At 38.0% G+C, this 20744-nt stretch overlaps 1 protein-coding gene across 1 annotated transcript in view; it reads left to right on the top strand.

Annotated features, from left to right (window-relative positions):
• LOC140227778 (glutathione hydrolase 1 proenzyme-like) overlaps window positions 1–20744 on the top strand; it is a 62213-nt gene that overhangs the window by 1685 nt on the left and 39784 nt on the right. The window contains exons 3-4 of the mRNA XM_072308175.1: window positions 118–203; window positions 20060–20194. Of these exons, the coding sequence (XP_072164276.1) occupies window positions 118–203; window positions 20060–20194 (221 nt within the window). The remainder of the gene's footprint in view (window positions 1–117; window positions 204–20059; window positions 20195–20744) is intronic.

The following is a 20744-nucleotide window of genomic DNA, read 5'->3' as shown; positions in this document are numbered from 1 at the left end:
TGCAAATGTAAAAGCCGTAAATGATATAGTATATGAACAATGGTTTGCCATTCATAAAGATAAAAGCGTTAACAGAATATGAAAAGATTATTACACATTGTCATGTCATCATTTCAGAGACATCCTGAAGGAGGGAGGGAGTGCTGTAGACGCAGCCATCGCCGCTATGCTGTGTATTGGTGTCGTCCATCCGTCCAGCGCTGGTACGAGACATCCATTTGTGTTTCTGTCATATATTTATCGATTAGGAAATATATTCTTACTTGAAATTACAGAAAATTTCTGATTTTCAGTCATATTCTGCGCCTTGAGCACGTTAATTACAGTATGTGGAACTGGCGCATTATAAGTACCCTGTATTATTATTTATTATTATATTTTTATCGATTAGGCAATTTATTTTCACTTGAAATTACAGAAAGTTTTTGAGATTTTTTTTAATTTCTTTTTTTACGGGGGGGGGGGGGGAAAGATTTTTTAAGGCAAAGGGACTTACTGAATTTGATTGGAAACCAGAAATATGCAGCTGAGGGAATAGGGATCTATACTATCGCGTGGGATCATGCAACATTTTGGAACTTTGATTTATTTCAATTTATTTGGCTTGATGGCTTCTGCGTTATCATTGTACGTGTACATATTGTTGATAGTATGTTTACAAAAACATACATACGTTGTTTTCACAGCGTTGTACAACAAGTTTATGTAAGACAATGTGCAACAGATAATATACAATGGCTATAGCTTAAGCGTAGCTTGATTTGCTTGCAGTCCTTAGACATTTGATTAACACATACTGAAAACATAAGTTACTGCATTATAGTATGTTTGTGTGTTTGTTTGTTTTTTGTACGATAATGCAGAGGTGGATCCAGGAATTCCGTAAAGGGGAGGCTCCTTTACAAAATCAATGGGGGCATATGCGCCATCCATTTTTTTCTTTTTATTTAATTTGTTTTAGGAAAAAAAAAGAAGAGGGGGAGCGCACCTCCGGATCCGCTACTGTTAATGTGTTCATTGGGACATAGTACTTTAGCTTTAATATGAAGTATACCTACATTGCTGGAAAGATTATGTTGCACATGAAGATTCCTTTTTAAAATGTAAGTTATACAAATCCCAAGATATTTAGATACGTAGTTCATGTTATACATGTCATACAAGATATACGGCAAAGCTACTTCTACACTTTGAAATATGTCTAAGTGGAATTTTGTAAAAGACAAATTGATTCATGTCTTGACGGGAGATGAAATGACGATAATTTTCCTCTGCCATTCATTTTTCTACCCCGTATAGACCATGAAACAAATTACCTTTTATTGAAGAGATGATCATGATTATTTGTCGTTGATTCTATGCATTTTATTGGTTTCTGGAGTACTGCACATGCACTTTGAGATGGCCTGACCTGGACAACTGTACCCGGTAGAATTGTTCAGAGAAATACTAATTAGCGTGAGCATCAAACATATTTAACATGTAACCAGCAGCGTCTAAATTAAAACAGATTAAAACAAAACAAAACAAAACAGTCATTCAACAACAGGACCATATTCTGGAGATGTTTCAGGGCATGAGTCAACTATATGCCCACCGTGAAGAGCTGGGACTATGCAGCTTAAGAACCACAATGTCTAATGTGTGTGTGTGTATATATCACCATGCATCAATTTACTGGGGTCATCCCACGAGACCGACACCCACGAGTCTTACGTCCCACGAGACCGACATCAAAAATAGGTTCATGATTCATACAGCCCACGAGTTATACAGCTCACGAGCCATACAGCCCATGAGTTGGACGCTAGACATATAAAGCCCATGAGTTCGACACCAGGCAAAAAGGCTCACGAGTTCGAGACTACGCAAAAGAGGCTCACAAGACCGACACTGCATAAGAGAGGCTCACGAGACCGATACAAGGCGAACAAGGGTCGCGAAACCGACACTAAGCAAAGAGGGTCCATGAGACAGACAGGATGAGCAGCGCCATCCATATGTCAACTACAAGTGTGTATCTGTACAGGGTGTTGCATTAATGTCATAAAAGGGGTAAGGGGAAAATAACAAGAACGATGTATAGCTTACATTTTTTTTTTTTGCAATTCATTTTAATCGTCCAATAAAAACATTACAGGAAATTCAGTGCGGGATTTTTACATATAAATGACAAGGCATAACAAATACATTATATACATGAATGGAGAACAACACGAAATAATACATGATATATAAATGAATAACCGAGCATGTTTTTAAAGTCAAACTGAAAAGAATAATCGTTTAAAAACGTGGCATAAAAACCGACTCCACTGGCATGATGTTAAAAACTCCAAAAACCTTCCCTGTTGCTACGTTCCCAATCTCTACCCCCCCCATGTCAGCCAGCGATGCAATAAACTGAGACAACTCAAACCAACTCGCCCTAAAATACAACACAACAAAATTAACATATACAAAAACAATATCAGTGATTATATCATATAAATTTCTTTCTAAATCCCACCAATATTGCCTATAATCACTTTACAAATTCTGAGATATAATACTGATTACGAATATAATCATTGTAATTGACGTCAACTTGCAAGAAAAACAAATATATAAATAGACCTATAAAAAGGGAGGATTAGCGGTAGAGAGAAGAAAGAAAAAAAAATAAGAAAGGAAAGGGAAGCACAGATATATAACAGCTCATAAATAATATATATCAAACATCATTATCTATGACATCATAAATCCAAAAACTGTAAAATCCCAAGATGAGGTGATGATAATAATAACCAGTCAATGTCAATGACTATAAAAAAAAAGACAATTAATGATTATGATGGAAAGGCTGATAATGAAGGAGGCGATAATGTTGTCGTGGAGATGATGATGATGATGATGAAGTTGAAGTAAGGATTTCATAACGACATCTTGCTAATTTTGATAGGCTTTCCTCCTTTTTAATCTTTCCACTAGTTAAGTATTAGATTCCTACCCGACTGCCATAGGAAGTTTTAGAGAACCAATTTTCTCTGTAACTATAATGTATGAAATTTAATTGATGAAAACTCTTTTTGTCGCAGCGATTACTGCGCACCTTCCAGATCATGTCAAGCAGATGTGCGCTGTAACTTTGATCATTTTGTGAAATATTTTCCTGTAAACATGATTTCCCGACTGGAGGTTTTTCTAGCAGGCTGACCATAATATGCACATCATATTATAATATATTTCTTTTTCTTTTCTTTTTTTTCCTGAGTGAGTGTATGTAGGAGGGACAAGACGCTTTCGGGGATAAATTCTACGACTCCTAAAAAGAGAAAAAATAGCATAAAAATGGACGTCGAAAGTACAATACTTTATTTCATAAAGAACTGTTATGAGCTAGCACAATAAAATTATTGTTATAAGGCAATAACTAATTATCAAAGAATTTTTATATCAACAGCAGTCACATATTCTTTGAAGATCCAACTAAACAGCAATAACCATAGCTGTGCACAGATTATTTCTACTTTATTTTGTTTTATTTATTTTTTTATTTTTAAGGAGGGGTAGCAAGAATACCTAAAACTATCGAGGAGATAACACGCAAATAACGGTGTTTTGCATTTTGGGAATTGAAGTATAAAGATCTGGTGCATACTTTCAATGAATTTTATCCATTATTGCACAAACACTCACACACGCACACGCGAATACAGATCTTGAAAATTTCAGGAGATGAGAGAGGGCAACTGACGCAGTAACACCTTAGCAACTCCCCTTTCCCATTACTCATTTCTTCCTTATGCCACTATCAGGACACCCTATACAACTAAGCACTCTTTATTGGTTAATAGTTGGCGCTGTTCATCCTGTCGGTCTCGTGAGCCTCTTTGCGTATTGTCGGTCTCGTGAACCTGTTTTGCTTAGTGTCGAACTCATGGGCTGTATGATTTGTGGGATGTATGACTCGTGAGCTGTATGACTCGTGGGCTGTATAACTCGTGGGCTGTTTGACTCCTGAGTGTCGGTCTCGTGATGTGCACCAAATGTATTTACCCTAGCCCTTCACTAAAGCTATTGAAACCTCTGGAGAGGAATATCTTTATCTTTCCGCTCGTTTTCTTAATGCCAATTCTACCTAAGAGCCAATTGATTTGGCTTTCAAGAATACAGACAGACCAAGGAATCCTTTCCTGGATACCAGGTGTGGAGACATATCATTAGACCAATTTACTAGTTTTTTCTATCTTGCGAGGCCAAAGTCCAGTGACCTTTGATATCGCAACTTCTCTACATAATCACTGAACTGCGTGTATGTCAGACTCGTATCGGCAGTCTTCATTCAGCAGTTTGTCAACGCAATTGCTGAGGTCTAGGGATAAACAATAACAATTTGACTTCCACGCAGTCGAGAGGAATGCCTCCGCCTCTAACACAATTACCATGTGTACCATACATGTACATGGCGCTTTATCTACATTCTTATGGAGTTTATTGGTCTTGATCACTAACTAAGGATTGGCCTTTAACCATTGGAGTATGTTCTGATTTACATTAATCCATTACGCCTCAAAACAGTAAAACTGCAAGTAATTATGCAACTTCAGATGTCAGACTCGTATCGGCAGTCTTCATTCAGCAGTTTGTCAACGCAATTGCTGAGGTCTAGGGATAAACAAGAACAATTTGACTTCCACGCAGTCGAGAGGAATGCCTCCGCCTCTAACACAATTACCATGTGTACCATACATGTACATGGCGCTTTATCTACATTCTTATGGAGTTTATTGGTCTTGATCACTAACCAAGGATTGGCCTTTAACCATTGGAGTATGTTCTGATTTACATTAATCCATTACGCCTCAAAACAGTAAAACTGCAAGTAATTATGCAACTTCAGATAAACAAAAATGACATTTTGACCCTATTTTGGTGGCCTTCGACTCAAAGACCTTGGAGCTTTCACTGATGTCTTTTGTAAAACAAAATAATTGATAATTGACTGTCTCGCCTGCATACACATAGCGAGACATGTCTATTCTGTTGTCGCCGCCGACGTCGTCGTCAACAATTTGGAATACTCTTATCATTTCTGCAGCTTAGCTATGACCACTAAACTCGCACCACAAGTAGGCCTACATAACCCATATAATCCTGGAAGGCGTTTCAGACCAACGGCGTAAATCCGTACTGAGGAGTGGGTGGGGGGGGGGGGGGATGATCGGCGATAGTCACCATCACCACGATTACAAGCCCATAACCGGAACGGCGGCAGCCTGGGGGGGGGGGGGGAAGCTTGGTGCTTCCCCCCCCCCCCCCCACACACACACACAGTTTTACAGGGATTGAATGTTCCACTCTTTTGCACGAAATATAAAGTGGGTGGGAAATGGCAGCAAGTTCTTGTTTTTGTTTGTTTGTTTGTTTGTTTGTTTGGTTTTTTTTTTTTTTTTTTTTTTTGCTTGTCAGCCGACTTTCGGCGAAAAATCAGATCTTAAAAGTATGAAGACTTTGTTGTTGCTTCTCTTGTCTTTTGATTTTCTTTCTTCTTGACTGACAGGCGATTTTGACCCTCCCCCCCCCTTTTTCAAAAACGTAGCGTAGTCCTCAATAATGCCCAAATAAATTCAATGAAATGGTAATATGGATCTCCATTTCTTTGTATGTAATAATGTAGTAGATATTTTCCTGTAGCTATTGTATTTTTCAATTTTCTTGATTTAAGTCAATAAAGCAATCATCCCCAGGGGCATCGTTCCGTTTTGATGATGGTGGATGGGGGAGGGACTTGGAGTTGGAATATTTGTGCAAGGGAGCGGAGCGACCGAGCGGAGGGTGGGTGTGGGAGGGGGGTTGCATTTTAAGACCTGAAATTCAGCGACCTGGTGAACACTTTTGGTGAAATTTTTGATTTTTCCCCCTATCAAAAAAACATGTTAGAAAAAGAAATATTCATAGATAATTGAATGACTAAAACGTGGTATCTCAACTCTTGCTCCGCCTGCGCGACATCACTGTGTAGGCCTACTAAATAGTGGGGCCTATCTCCGGCGTTGCCCGGATTCGATCGGGGGGGGGGGGGGCAAGATGCGAGGGAGCGGAGCGAGCGAGAGGTGAGCGTGTGGGAGGGAATGGGGGTTTCCCCCTCCCACGTGAGAACTTTTTGCATTTTGATGTTGTAAATGGTGCAATTTGATGCATTTTTTTTGCGTGTTTTATCGACTTGAAAAAGTCCCACATGTTGAAGGTAGCAGTACATTTTGATGTAGATTATTATTGAACAATTTTGCCTATGAAATTGTATCATTTACCAAACTTCGTGATTTAATTATTACACTGAATGTCATGAACGCGACCGAGCCCGAGCGAGCGGAGCGAGCGAGGGGGGGGGGGGGTGGGAGGGGGTGTCCCCCCTTCCGCGGTGAGAACTTTTTGCATTTTGATGTTGTGCATGGTGCAATTTTGATGCATGTTTTTGCGCGTTTTGTCGACTTGCAACAGTCCCACTAGTTTAAGGTAGCAATATGTTTTGGTGTTGATTATTATTAAACAATTTGGCTATAAAATGGTATCATTTAAATAAACTTCTTGTATTAATTTTTACATTGAATATCATGAACGCGACCGAACGCGAGCGAGCGGAGCGAGTGGGGGGGGGGGGGGGGGGGAAGGGGAGGGGAGGGGAGGGGGAGGGGGAGGATGTGGGCAGTGGATGTTTCCCCTCCCACGTGAGAAGTTTTTGCATTTTGATGTTGTAAATGGTGCAATTTGATGCATGTTTTTGCGAGTTTTATCGACTTGAAACAGTCTCACTTGTCTAAGGAAGCAGAATATTTTGATGTAGTTTATTATTGAAAAATTTACCTAAAATGGTATCATTTTAATAAACTTCTTGTATTAATTCCTACACTTAATGTCGTGAACGTAACCGAGCCCGAGCGAGCGGAGCGAGCGATGGGGGGGGGGGGGGGGGTGGGGGTGTGGAAGGGGGGTGTCCCCCTCCCACGGTGAGCACTTTTTGCATTTTGATGTAGTAAATGGTGTGTCCCCCTCCCACGGTAAGCACTTTTTGCATTTTGATGTAGTAAATGGTGCAATTTTAGGCATGTTTGCGTGTTTTATCGGTTTCAAACAGTCCCACTTGTTTAAGGTAGCAGAATATTTTGATGTAAATTACAATGAACAATTTGCCTATAAAATAGTATCATTACATAAACTCATTGTATTAATTTTTACGACGAATAATTATCATGAACGTTGTCTGTTAAGCTATTCACACAGAAAAAGCAAGCACACGAGGTTGTAGATAAGGGGCATTTCTCCTCCCACACGAAGGTGATTTTGCATTTTCAGACCTGAAATTCAGCGATTTGGTGCAAATTTTTGGTGCGATACTTAGAATCTTTTTCCAGCGGCCCCCTCCCAAATAATAATGGAAATGAATAGTGCTTGTTTCAGGGAAGTGTTAAAATCATGAAATTTAGCTCTTATTCCGAGTGTGCATCATCTGTGTGTATGTACAAAGTCTAGTTAGGTAGAGCTTAGGGGGAGGGTGTGGGGGTGGGATTCCCCTCCCACTCGACGGAGCTTTTATATTAGAATTGAAATAAAGCGATCTGAAGCACACTTTTTGTGGACAATTCGGAAATTGTCATCCCCCAAAGTGTACTAAGTCTTGTCACAAATGTACACACAAGTAGTTATGTACATGTGTAATGTATCAAGGCTGTATGCATGGTTGTTTTAATGTGTACATTGTATGTATACAGGGTGACCAGAATAATGGAGAACATTCTATGTGATATAGATATAGTACATACAGGCTGACCAGATCAGTGGAGAATTTGCTACGTGGTATATAATGTAGCTAAAGTACATGTATGCATGTGACAGGAAATACATTATAGCTCACTCAATCTAGAATGATTTCACCCATTCCAGAATATTCTAGGAAGTGCTTAAATATATTTGGATGAGTGAGGCACTGTCCCTGTAGCCCATTGTGATTGGTAGTTGATTTTGGCAATGATGTTATGCACATAGTTAGGCAGTGAGTCATCCAGGATTCCTGGAATTTGGACTTGCTAGTATGTTCAGGTATGTGGCCCCAGGTTGGAGAAAATTACAGAATGTACTAGAAAGGGGTGAATGGATAGTATATAAGCTGGAGAAATTCTGAGGTAGGCAGAGTACCCAACACCTCTGCTCTGAGAGTTACGTCACTTCTGGCTCTGAAGCGACTTGTTATAGTCAGTCCTGTGTTACCTGCTGACCTGCTATACAAACTGTGGAGATAAGGCCTGGGAGACATTTTGCCTGCAGAGAATTAATTTGCCTACATTGGAGATAGACTCCATATTTTAGTGTCAACGGACATTATTACGGCAAAGCTGTGATGGGCTGGATTCCTTGCTGGACATTATAAAGTGAATCATCATTCAACGCATCAACTGGACGTGGTCGTCATAACATTTGGATTCTGCCCGTTTCCTGTGGATTCTGCACGTTTCGCTGTGGACGTATATCCTGGATTTTTACCCCGGATTCATACGGAGGATTATCACAACCTGCGCCTTTGGAGTTACGGCGGAGGAATCATTCATCTGTGCGTCAAGGATCATTCATCGGTGCATCGAACATCGTATCTGAACATTTTCAAAGGATTACTTGATAACAAAATATGTAAGTGACTCCATTACCGATTTATAATTGTTTTTTTTTAATCATTATTGTACTGATGTGAAAACCGAATATGAGTCTGTACCCACAATATCACTGTTAATAAACCGCCTGAACATTAGTTGATTGTTTCTTTTGTGCGATCATTCTCAGAGTGATTTTGGTCGTAACAGTCTATAAAGGGGACCAAGCAATTGGAGGGTGGCAAGATACGTCTCCCATATTCAAGGGAGCTTTTTTAGGTGATCCGAGTATCCTCTCGGATCACCTTCTGTATCTGTACGGATTCTTTCTTCTTCTTCTTCTTTCTCCTCAAAAGTTGTGGACAGGTTAAGCTCAGAGAGTGCTCTTCCTATCAATGTCAAAATTATACCATACATGTATCATCTCCCAAAGACGGCAATCGAACTAAAATCAAAGTGATCAGTCGACCGTGACGTCACTATGACGTCATTATATTAAAACACATTCTCATTCATATCTCATTAATGAAATTTACGTCACATATATTTCAAATTATGCGCATTCTACTCATGTTCTCAAAATTCACATTTTTCTTAAAACGTGCGCGTACGCTCGCGTTGAAATATTTGTATGCTCAAATCGAGCTCAAATTTTTTTGGCACACGTTTCAGAACATTTGGAGCATTTTTTTAAAAATTGAAAAAAATTGGACGGACGCGTACGCGCGCGCACATATACGCACGCACAGCTCTTATGCAATAGAAATTTCCCATTTTTTCACACTTATCTGATGCCTGAAATGTCAAGGAATATTTCTACCGAGCTTCAAGTCAATCCGACTCAATATGACGTCACACGGGCCCGTCAAAGTTGAAATTCCGCGCGCGCGTCAATGGCGATATACAGTGCAACAATGCAAAAACAAAAACCGCCAATTTTGAATCCGATTTTACTTGTCAGGATGGACGGTGACCCCCCATTTTTTTTTTTTTACATATTCTGAAAGCTGATGAGTTGTACATGTCATTTCATGGGTTGGCGATGCTGGAAAAATGATGAAAAGATATCAAATTTCTTAATAAAGTAAAAAAAGTAAATTTTCAAAATGACGTCATCGAATTTGAAGTTCACTCAAGCATATCTCACTTATTCTTTTGTTGATTTTCATCCAAATTTGAATATGTTGTAGCTTATTGAATGGTCTTTCAGTCATATAATAACAATATTTTGATTGGATGACGGCATCACCTCGTAAAAAGGGATTAAAAGTAACATTGTCAAATTTGACCAGTTTACGTGTTATCTCTATGGGAGTGCAGTTTTTCTGGAAATGAAAACTGACATGACTATCTTTATCGAGCACAAGCTCACTTATGCTTCTGTGAATTTCTCCCAGATTTTAGTATGTTGTAGCTGAGACTTTGGGCTATCGTAAGTGTGCCCTTCGTTTTTTCATACGGAGTCGACATCACGTCCAAAAACTTGGTTGAAATCAAAGCTCATCTTCGATGTATTGAAATATGTCTTTGTTTCTGCAACTTTCTTTGCAATAACTCAAGAAAAACATACCCTATCACCACCATATTTTGCACATGTTTAGTTCATGTCACGTACATTATTTCACAAAATAACAACTACTTAATCAGACACCATCTTGGGTATGTAAATTAGGGTCAAGGTCATAAATGTTTTATCCTGTATCTTGGTGAATACATGTCCTGTCTTTACCATATTTTGCACACGTAAAGACCATGTTACAAGGATCATTTCACAAAATAACCACTTTTTGCGCAGATGCCATCTTGGCTGTGCAAAGTGGGGTCAAAGGTCATATGTACTTCCTGTATCTTCGTTATGACGTTTTATCTCTATGGGAGGGAATTTTTCTAGATGTGAAAATTGCCATGATTGTCTTTATCGACGACTAGCTCACTTACCCTTCGGTGAATTTCTCCCAGATTTAGTATGTTGTAGCCAATTTAATACTCTTTAAGTTTTGTTCTATCAAAGTTTTAATCTAATGATGTCTTCACCTCGTGAAAATGGATATAATGTAACCTTGTCAAATTTAACCAGTTTACGTGTTATCTCTATGGGAGGGAATTTTTCTGGAAATGAAAATTGACATGACGGTCTTTATCGAGCACTAGCTCACTTACTCTTCGTTGAATTTCTCCCAGATTTTAATATATTGTAGCTGAGACTTTGGGCTATCGTCAATATTCGCTCCATCTTTTCATACGACGCCGAGATCACGTCAAAAAACTTGGTTGAACTCAAGCTTATCTTCGATGTATTGAGATATTTCTTTCTTTCTGCAACTTTCTTTGCAATAACTCAAGAAAAACAGCCCCTATCATCCCCATATTTTGCACATGTTTAGTTCATGTCACGTACATTATTTCCCAAAATAACAACTACTTAATCAGACACCATCTTGGGTATGTAGATTAGGGTTAAAGGTCATAAATGTTTCAACCTTTATCTTGGTGAATACATGTCCTATCTTTACCATATTTTGCACACGCAAAGACCATGGTACAAGGATCATTTCACAAAATAACCACTTTTTTGCTCAGATGCCATCTTGGCTGTGCAAAGTTGGGTCAATGGTCAAATATACTTCATTCTGTATCTTCGTTATAGTGTATACCGAATTTGGTACCAAAGATGGCAGACCTGACTCTCTTTTCTAAATGAGAATCCAAATATCACACGGCCAATGTCTCTAAACAAGGATGAAACCTATATGGTCATGCCTATCGCGATCAGGACTCGAATCATTGATTTAAAAAAAAATATCGGATCACCTAATTTGTCAGTCTTGACAAATTCCGAGTCTAGTTTTTTTTTTTTTTTTTTAGTTTTAGAACTGAAATTCAACAATCTGGTGCACACTTTTTTTGGAGTATCTGGAAGTTATTTTGTCAATCAGAGAAGGTGGGAGGGGATAAGCCCTATTCCCCCTTCCTACACGAGGGAGATTCTGTACATTCTGATTGCATTTAAACGTTTTGGTGCACACATTTTGTGGCATATTTGGAAAACTGCCTTTGTTCAAAGTGTAGCCACAGTCTATTTGTATGGATGGGGCGGGGGGCGGTTGAGCAGGGAGAAGGCGTGGGCGAGTGCTATTACCACCCTTCCCGTACGAGGGAGCTCTTGACTTTTTAAAGTTGAAATTGAGATATTTCGCATACGCATATTTGATGGAATATATGGGGGAGAAAAAAACAAAACAAAACTGATCCGTGACGGGGGAAGTGAGCGAGGAAAGGGTTGATTAAAAGGGGATATTCCCCTTGTACATGAAGGAAATTTCGAGTTTTCGGAATATAAGTGATAAGTCAGAATTATTCAGAATTTTTTGGAAATCTGTAAAGCGTACTAAGGCTAGGGAAAGGGGCACAGAGGGGGAGGATTTGGGAGGGGGTACCCCCCTCCCAAGCACGAGAGATTTTGCATTTTTTAAAATTGAAATTCAGCAATCTGGTGTACACTTTGGATAAGATATTTGGACAAAACGCAAGAAAATTTTCCTCATTTCGGAAATTATTGGGGGACAAAATGACATGTTTGCCCCCCCCCCAGCCCTCCAGGATCGACATCCCTGCACGAGTGGGCTTTTGCATTCTTAGAATACAAATAAAAATGAAAAGTTTTGATAGAAAATTCGGAAAGCTGTCAATCCCCAAAGTGTACTAAAGCTTTTAGTGGGAAACAAAGCGGGGGAAGGGTTGATTGAAAGAAGATATCCCCTACCATCCGCGGTGGATCTTTTGTGTTCTTTTTTTTTTTGTAACTGAAGTGACAGACCTGGTGCAAGCTTAAGATGAAATATTTGGGAATCTGTCAATCGAAAAAAAAAAAAAAGGAAAAGGACCGAAAGGGGAGGGGGTATCCCCCTCCCAAGCGAGAGAGATTTTTTTTTTCCATTTTCAGAATTGAAGTTCTGCAATCTGGTGCACACTTTCGATAAGATATTTAGACAGTTTTCTATCAAAAAACGCAAGAAAATTTTCCTCATTTCGGGAATTATTGGGGATCAAAATTATAAGTTTTTCCCTTCCCCTCCTCCCGTCCGCCCCCCTTGTCCTCCAGGATCGACGCCCCTCATACGAGGGTGCTTTTGCATTTTTAGAATTCAGATGAAAATAAATCGTAAACACGTAATGATGTAATCTGGGAAAATTTCAGTCCCAGAAGTATATACTAAATCTATGGGGGGGGGGGGGGGGGGCCTCCGTTAATTGTAAGTATCTAGATATCTCCTCCCACCCACGGAAGTTTTGCATCTTTCTTTTTTTTTTTAACTGAAGTAACAGACCAGGTGCACACTTTAGATGAACATTTTAAAATCTGTCAATCTAAAGTGTGTAGAAAGGACTGAACGGGGAGGGTAAGGGGGTAGGCCTATCCCCCTCTTACGCGAGGGAGATTTTGTGTTTTCAGAATTGAAATTCAGCCATCTTTGGGTGAAATATTTAGACAGTTTTCTATTAAAAAAGTAAGAAAATTTCCATATCTCGGGAGTTACGAGGAGCAAAATGATATGTTTGTCCCCAATACTTTTATGGGGGAACTACCCCCCCCCCCATCGACGCCTCTGCATATGGTATGGTATGGTAATTTATTTCCATAAATATAAAAATCAACATTACAAATCATGTGATACAAAAACTCATAAATAATACGGCTGTATAGCCTCACTCAGCGAAGAGGACCATTATGGTCCCGCTGTTTTACAAGAGGGTCCAGCATAGATTAAAGTAATACAGTTTCTTCAATTAAACAACAAATCAAAATATATACAATGAGAAGAAAGAAAAAAAAAACACAAGAAAAGAAAAGAAAACGAAAAAGAAAGAAATTGAAAAATATACATTTCCCATTAATTTATGTAAATAGTAATCTGTCATGTACTGAGTTATATCAAACATAAGAAGAGATGCGCTCTTGCAGTGATCGCTTGAAAATATCTATACTGGTTGCCTTTTTTATTGACAAAGGGAGTGAATTGAACTCCCTACTATACCACTCTATGAAACCATTCTCTTACAATAATTTGTTCTTGGAATATTAAGGTGTAAATTGAAATTATACCGCAAGGAATACGAATTCTCTTGGGGTTCAAAATTATCGGTCAAATAAGACGGTGTCATGTCATGTAATGCCTTGTAAACTAATTGCAGTAGATGCTGTTTACGTCGAGAGACAAGATAATCCCATTAGAGAGTTTGAAGCACTTGATGGATAGACGTGTGAGAATATGGATTTATGTTCAAAATTATTCTTCCAGCTCTATTCTGAAGTTTTTGAATCATATTTACATGATTACGCTTTCCAGAATCCCAAACAATGTGGGCATAATCAAACTGTGGTAAAATGAAAGACTTGTATATTGAATTCATACTTTGTTCATTGATTATATGCCTAAGTCTGCCGATAAAGCTCACCATTTTACTCACTTTTTTTTTACAGACACTTTCAACTTGTGTATTCCAATTCAATTCCGCATCTACTGATACCCCTAAGTATTTCACATGATTTACCTGTTCCAATTTTTTCCCATTTACATTAAAATTTAATTTATTACATTTGTTCAGTGACTTTCTATTTCCAATAAACATACATACTGTTTTATCACAGTTGAAACTCAGTCTGTTTTTACACATCCAGTCAGAGATCATATTTAATTCCTGTTGCAATTTCTGTTGAACAGTATGAGGATTTTTACTTGAAAAATACAAATAGTGTCATCAGCGTATAGGTGGATTTTACAATTTTCAACAGTTTTAACCATGTCATTTATATAAAGGGCAAACAGTAAAGGTCCTAATATTGATCCTTGGGGTACGCCATATGAAATACATTGTTCGCGTGATAATGTGTTTCCTACTTGAGTTACAATTCGTCGATTTTGTAAATATTCCCTAAACCATATTATGCTGGAGTCACTCATTCCTATGTGCTTTAATTTTTCTAGTAACACTTCATGGTCAACAGTGTCGAACGCTTTTCTCAGGTCGACAAATACTATTCCCGTGTAACATTGTTTATCCATGGCATGAAGCCATTCATCTGCAACGTTTACGAGGGCTGCAAGTGTGGAGTGTAATAGTCTGAATCCAGACTGTTCCATTGCTAGTAAACTATTAACTCGAATATAGTTAAACAATTGCTTGTGCACAACACGTTCTAACACTTTAGATACTACTGGCAATAAAGATATTGGCCTGTGATTATCTGGGCTACTTTTATCCCCTTTCTTAAACAAAGGAATAATTTTGGCTAATTTCCATCGGGATGGAACATTTTTTTCAACAATTGACCTATTTATTAGATAGGTTAAAATAGGTGCGATAGCTCTAGCTGACATTTCTAAAATGGCAGATGAGATTCCGCCAATACCAGTGGATTTCTTATTTTTGAGTTTCCTGAGTTCTGTTAATACTTCATTTTCAGAAACGGGGGCCAACTCAAACTTATTTTCATTTGACGAATCCCCTGCTGGGACTAGATTTGGGTTATCAATGTCTCGCCTAGGTATTGATTCAGACAAATTAATTTTGACCTGCATTGGAGAAGAATGAATTAAACGAATTTGATAACTGTTCATTGTCCTCATTTAAATTTGAATTAAAAAGTTTCTTATTCCTCAGTTGCTTATATTGATCCATCAAATTAGGGTCTTTCTTTTTCCAAGCCCTTTTCTTTAATTTATCCCGCTCTTTCATGAGTTTATGTATGTTTAAGTTCATCCAGGGGCATACTTGATTCCTAACTCGTTTTTTCTTTATATAGGTATATGTTTATTTACTACTTGCATTAACAGTTCTTCCCACTTACAAACAGCATCATCTAAGTTTGAACAGTCCTTAACACTTTGCCATGGTTGATCCCTAAGTCTTGTTTAAAATCATCCATATCAATTTTATTCATATTTCTATATTGAATAAAACGAGGTTCAGATTTAGAGGATTTCCCTTTCCACACCACATAACTCATTGAGTGATCACTCATACCTATATATATTACACCAAATGAATTTACATGCAAGGGGTTATTGGTCACCATAATTATGATCAATCAAAGTTGCTGACTTATGGGTAGTTCTTGTGGGCTCACACGTATTAGTTTGCTCCATTGTATACATATCATTTATATTTTCATATCTAACACGTACAGAGTTATGTTTTCTACTCATAAGATCACAGTTGACGTCACCAAAGATTATAATATCAGCATGAAAACTATCAACAAACTGAAGCAAGTTTTCATATAGACTCATTACTTCTAATTTAGAATTTGGTGGTCTGTACCAATTAATAAAATATATTGGTTTTACTTTCTTGGGACACATCTTAATACATACAGCTTCTAAGCAAGATAATGTATCATGTTCAATGATGTCAAAATCAATATAATCTTTAACATAGATAGCTATACCTCCTCCCTTTCGGTCTCTTTCTTTGCGCACAATATTATAAATGGGAACAGATACTTCATTTTCGGCAACAGTATCATCCAATCAGGTTTCATTTAAGGCAAATACATCTGCATCATTCTCACTTAAGAATAACCGGACTTCATCAATGTTTTTCAATAAACTTGTAATGTTCAAATGGGTGAATTTAAAACCTTTTTCAGACAATTGATCAAATTTACGTAAGTGGGTGTTATTGATGGCATTACTTTTTCTTGGAACTTGCACATGTTTGTCATCTGAGCCAATGTGTTCAATTTCATTATTCTCAACCTGACTGTTAAAAGGAAGCAAGGTAAAAATACATTTTGGACAGCGCCATTCTACAAAATGTTGCAAAGGATCGTTATACAGCGTGTCAGAGACACCGGCACATGCGATATGAATCCAGTTTTTACAAACAGTACAGAGAAGAGCCTTTTAATTTGATTTGACAGATTTTCACAACAATTACATGGGTAAGTGAACATATAGGGATTGAGACAGTTCTAAGAATCAACAATCAATAAAAACAACAACAAAAAAAGTAAATCAGACGAAAAAATGCTATACAAACACACAGTTTGGAAATTTTCTACGAAGAGTAAAAAGTCAAATTTGAATATCAAAAGTAAGTGAAAGATCTGCTGCACACTCTTTGATAAAATATTAGGAAATATGTCAATCTCAAAAGTGTAGAAAGTCTATTGAAAGGGACCCAGTAGCGGAGCTTTTGCATGTTTATGATTGCAATTCAACGATCTGGTGCCTAGTTCTGGTGGTATTTGGACAATTTTCCATAAAGAAAGTTCGAGATCTGTCCTCATCTCGGGAACTGCTTGGGGGACAAATGATTTGTCTGCCCCTAACATTTCCGTTTCCCCCCCGAGATAGATTCGACGCCTCTGATCATTCTTGATGGGTATGCCCATAGATGTATCCTGACGGAGTCATCGGAGTCATCATCGTTTCAAGAATGATTCAGGAAATGGAGGGGGGGGGGGTTCAGTTATGGCGGTATAGTTTTTGTTATTGTTTGTTTATTTTCGTACATTTTTTTTTTTTTTTGCAGATGGTCCCGAGTTGCTCGCGTCATAGCATGTTTAAATGTAAACACGTACTATTTGACGTTGTCAACATCTAGACCATACCTTATGTTGATATTACTTTCTTCGCGAGCGAGCGCTTGAAAAAATTATGTATACATTTTCCTACAAGATAGAATTACTGTTCAGCTCTGTTACCTGTCTGAAGGCGGGCGTACGAACGTCATGCAATATGCCAAAATTGATGCAATCACATTTCTACTTCCCCCATTTTTTCCCCTCAAATTTCAGGGGGGGGGGGGGATGATTGTACCCTCCTCCATTTCAGGAGGGGATTATCCCCCCCCCCCATCCCCCTGGGATTTACGCCCATGTTTCAGACAGAATCTAAGTCGATCATAAAATTTTAAGATCAATTTAAAATCATGGCATGTTGTTTGTGTCCTCAATGGTATTCTAATGTCCAAATGAAAATGAAAATTTTGAAGACTTTTTCATGAAGCCATTAGTATACAAAATAGAATAACACAAAAATGACATAGGAATTTGTCTATAAATTTTGAGGATAATTTGGGTTTTGAGAACATTAAATAAAATCAAACTGGGGAACCTTTTAAAAACCTCACCCCTAACTTTTGGACACAATCTAGAATCACAAGGTTTCTACACTTTGTTTTTACCTATGGGGAAATTGTACAAAAGATCTGTGTACATTGTTTGATACACTGAGTATAGGAAATATTACGAGGCAAACGCCAAGCGATGTCTCGCCTGCGTAGCAGTTTGTGAGTGTACGTCCATTAATCTTTTGATCTTTGAACTTGTCCGACTTCACCAATATTCGAACATGACAGGCATCTTTAGATGATGTATCTGTGGTGTGAGTTTTGGTCGCAGCTCAAAGCTGTGGAAAATTATTTAGAGCACACAATACGGTACTTAGCCTAGACTTTGACCACTGAACAATTCGAACTTGACCTAAATCTTTAGGTGATGTACGTGTAGTATGAATATTGGTGAGAGTATACTATAACATATATGTGTACAGTGCTTATCAGGTGAAGTTCATTGATAATGGGGTTTTGACCACTGGATTTGTCAGACTTCATATTCGAATTCGACCGGCATCTTTGTTTTTATTTGTTTGTTTTTTATTGTTCCATATTCAACATTTCAACAAACAAATAAACCATAAACATAACAATACAAAAGCATGGATGATTAATAATTGTCAAGTACAGCATTTAAGACAATTTACCATGTGAAATATGAGGAATCTACGTAGAAGCATTGCTTGTAGGGTGTAGATTCTCAGATGCTGTGAGATTAATTCTTACTTAATATTTAAGATTGAAGGGAATGACTTTGTGAATTGGGGAACTATAAACGTCGAAGGATAAAAAAAAGACAAAGAAAAGACGAGCGAAGTACAAGTCAGATTTATACTCAATTCAATTCAATTCAAAGTTTATTTCATTTTTCGACAAAACATATAAGTTACACTTCTTTTGACAACAGAGAATAAGGTAAACAGAACATTATGTATCGAAAAGAATATAAAACAATTGAGGAGGACCACATAGTAATTATACATTATAGTAAAAAAAAAATATATACTACGCCCTCTGTGACGCTCGTAGCCAGCGTAGCCAGCTTTGTGATGTAATGGGGTCGGGAACACTCAAAATGTATTGACAAAATTATTGTTGCATTTATTCAACAGGCAATTAGTAATGATGTTATGATGACAGTGGTAAGCGTAGTAATGACAACAGTGATGGTATTCATCAATATTGTCATCAAATCAACATAATCATTAGCTGTATTGCCTTAAACAATCATGTGATTTGCCACTTGACATCTAAACTTCTTGCACGAGCGAGCAAAAATAGCAACAGCACAGAGATTATACTACTATACATACATCCATACAAAGTATTTTGTGCATACCACTAAGGCCCGAATTAATGAAGTTGGTACAGTTGAAACCATGGTTTAAACCATGGACAATCTGTATGAGCGCCAAGTGTCGCATGGCCTATTCGTTACGAAATCAGTCATTTCGTTAAAGAAATGATTATTTCACCGACGAAATGTCATTTCGTTGTGACACTTGGCGCTCCATACAAATTGCCCATGGTTTAAACCATGGTTTCAATTTTACCACGTTCATTAATTCGGGCTTAAGTGTTAATTACACCAACTGTCAGTACAGATCACTCGAGAAGGAGCCCAACTTGTTATTAGGCTAAAATAAAACTTTGCCGAAATGCTGACTAGACTTTTTATGCGATAAATTGCCAAGCGACAATGGACTGCATAAGTTCGGCCATTCTTTGTCGCTCCCATGCTGTAAACAATTTCAGTAAATGTTAAAGGTCTAGTTTACCTTTGGGAGCAGCGATTTCAAAAATGTTCACGATATCACATTTGATGCATATGTGTAGGTCTGTTGCATCACAAGACATCCTACCATATAAAATTTTCGCAATAAAGCCTAAAATATAAGGAGATATCAGTGTTTCTCAATAAACCGTAACTGTAGACGGTTTAGTCTGGAGAGTCTTATTATAACTATTGTTCACATTTTGTGTATTTAACAAACTTAACATCGATCATAGGGATTCAAATTTTTACAGTGGTTGTTTCTATCCCTAACTCATATTTTAGAACTATTTTGAAGCACTAATTTTAGATTTTTGTTTCATCTGCAAATGGTAAATTATGCCTTTAACACCCAAGATAGAAAAGCAAAAAGTATGACAAACAAATCAATCTTCGAATGAAGATCTTTTACAGAATTTTGTCTGTTGCCAGTTCACTGAGACCCTAAACAAAATGAAGATAGTTATTCTTGACGTGAGTTCTAACGTAGAATGTTTATTTTTTTTTATTTTATTTTTTTTTTTGCAAACGACTACAGGAATTGGAGGAGGATTTTTCATGACGATCTATAAACGCGAGACTCGGACAAGTCAAGTGATCGATGGCCGAGAGAGGGCGCCATTCGCTGCGAACAAAACGTTGTTCGTTGATAATCCCGACTTTTCTTTGGCAGGTAAATTTTGAATAATTGTAATCTCATCCACGTCCCTTGCCGTTGGTGTGAGCGTTAACAACCTCTTAGAAACGATTGATTATTTAGCATATTTTTCATATGCCGATTTCCAAAAACCGGACCTACGTATCCGAAATTCAAGAAGGCCTAAATAACATCATTTTAAAATTTTGCTTGTAAACAGCTGTCATAGTGAATCCCAACGTTATTTCAATTACGTCATGAATATACGACACTGTAATGCTGCGTTTACACCATGTTACCGGCGGCCATGGTAGTCATGTTTCAGTTTACTGTGCACAAAACGGAATGGACGTGAGGCAAATGCGGGGGGGGGGGGGGGCGGGATGGGTAAACGTGACAGCTTCGGGCCGTGATTGCCGTGGGTGCCGTGGGTGCCGTGTTAGATTTTTAAACTGTCAAAAAAAAAAATGCCACTGCAGTCCCGGTGCTCACGAGAAACCTTGTAGGTCGTAATGAAACGGGGTTAACGTGACAGCACGTAATAGGCCGTAGCAAAACTTGGAGGCGGTCCGCACTGGGACGCCAC

This window comes from Diadema setosum, chromosome 4, assembly GCF_964275005.1.
Source record: "Diadema setosum chromosome 4, eeDiaSeto1, whole genome shotgun sequence".
NCBI classification, from domain to species: domain Eukaryota; kingdom Metazoa; phylum Echinodermata; class Echinoidea; order Diadematoida; family Diadematidae; genus Diadema; species Diadema setosum.
This window is presented reverse-complemented; position numbering and strand designations above follow the sequence as displayed.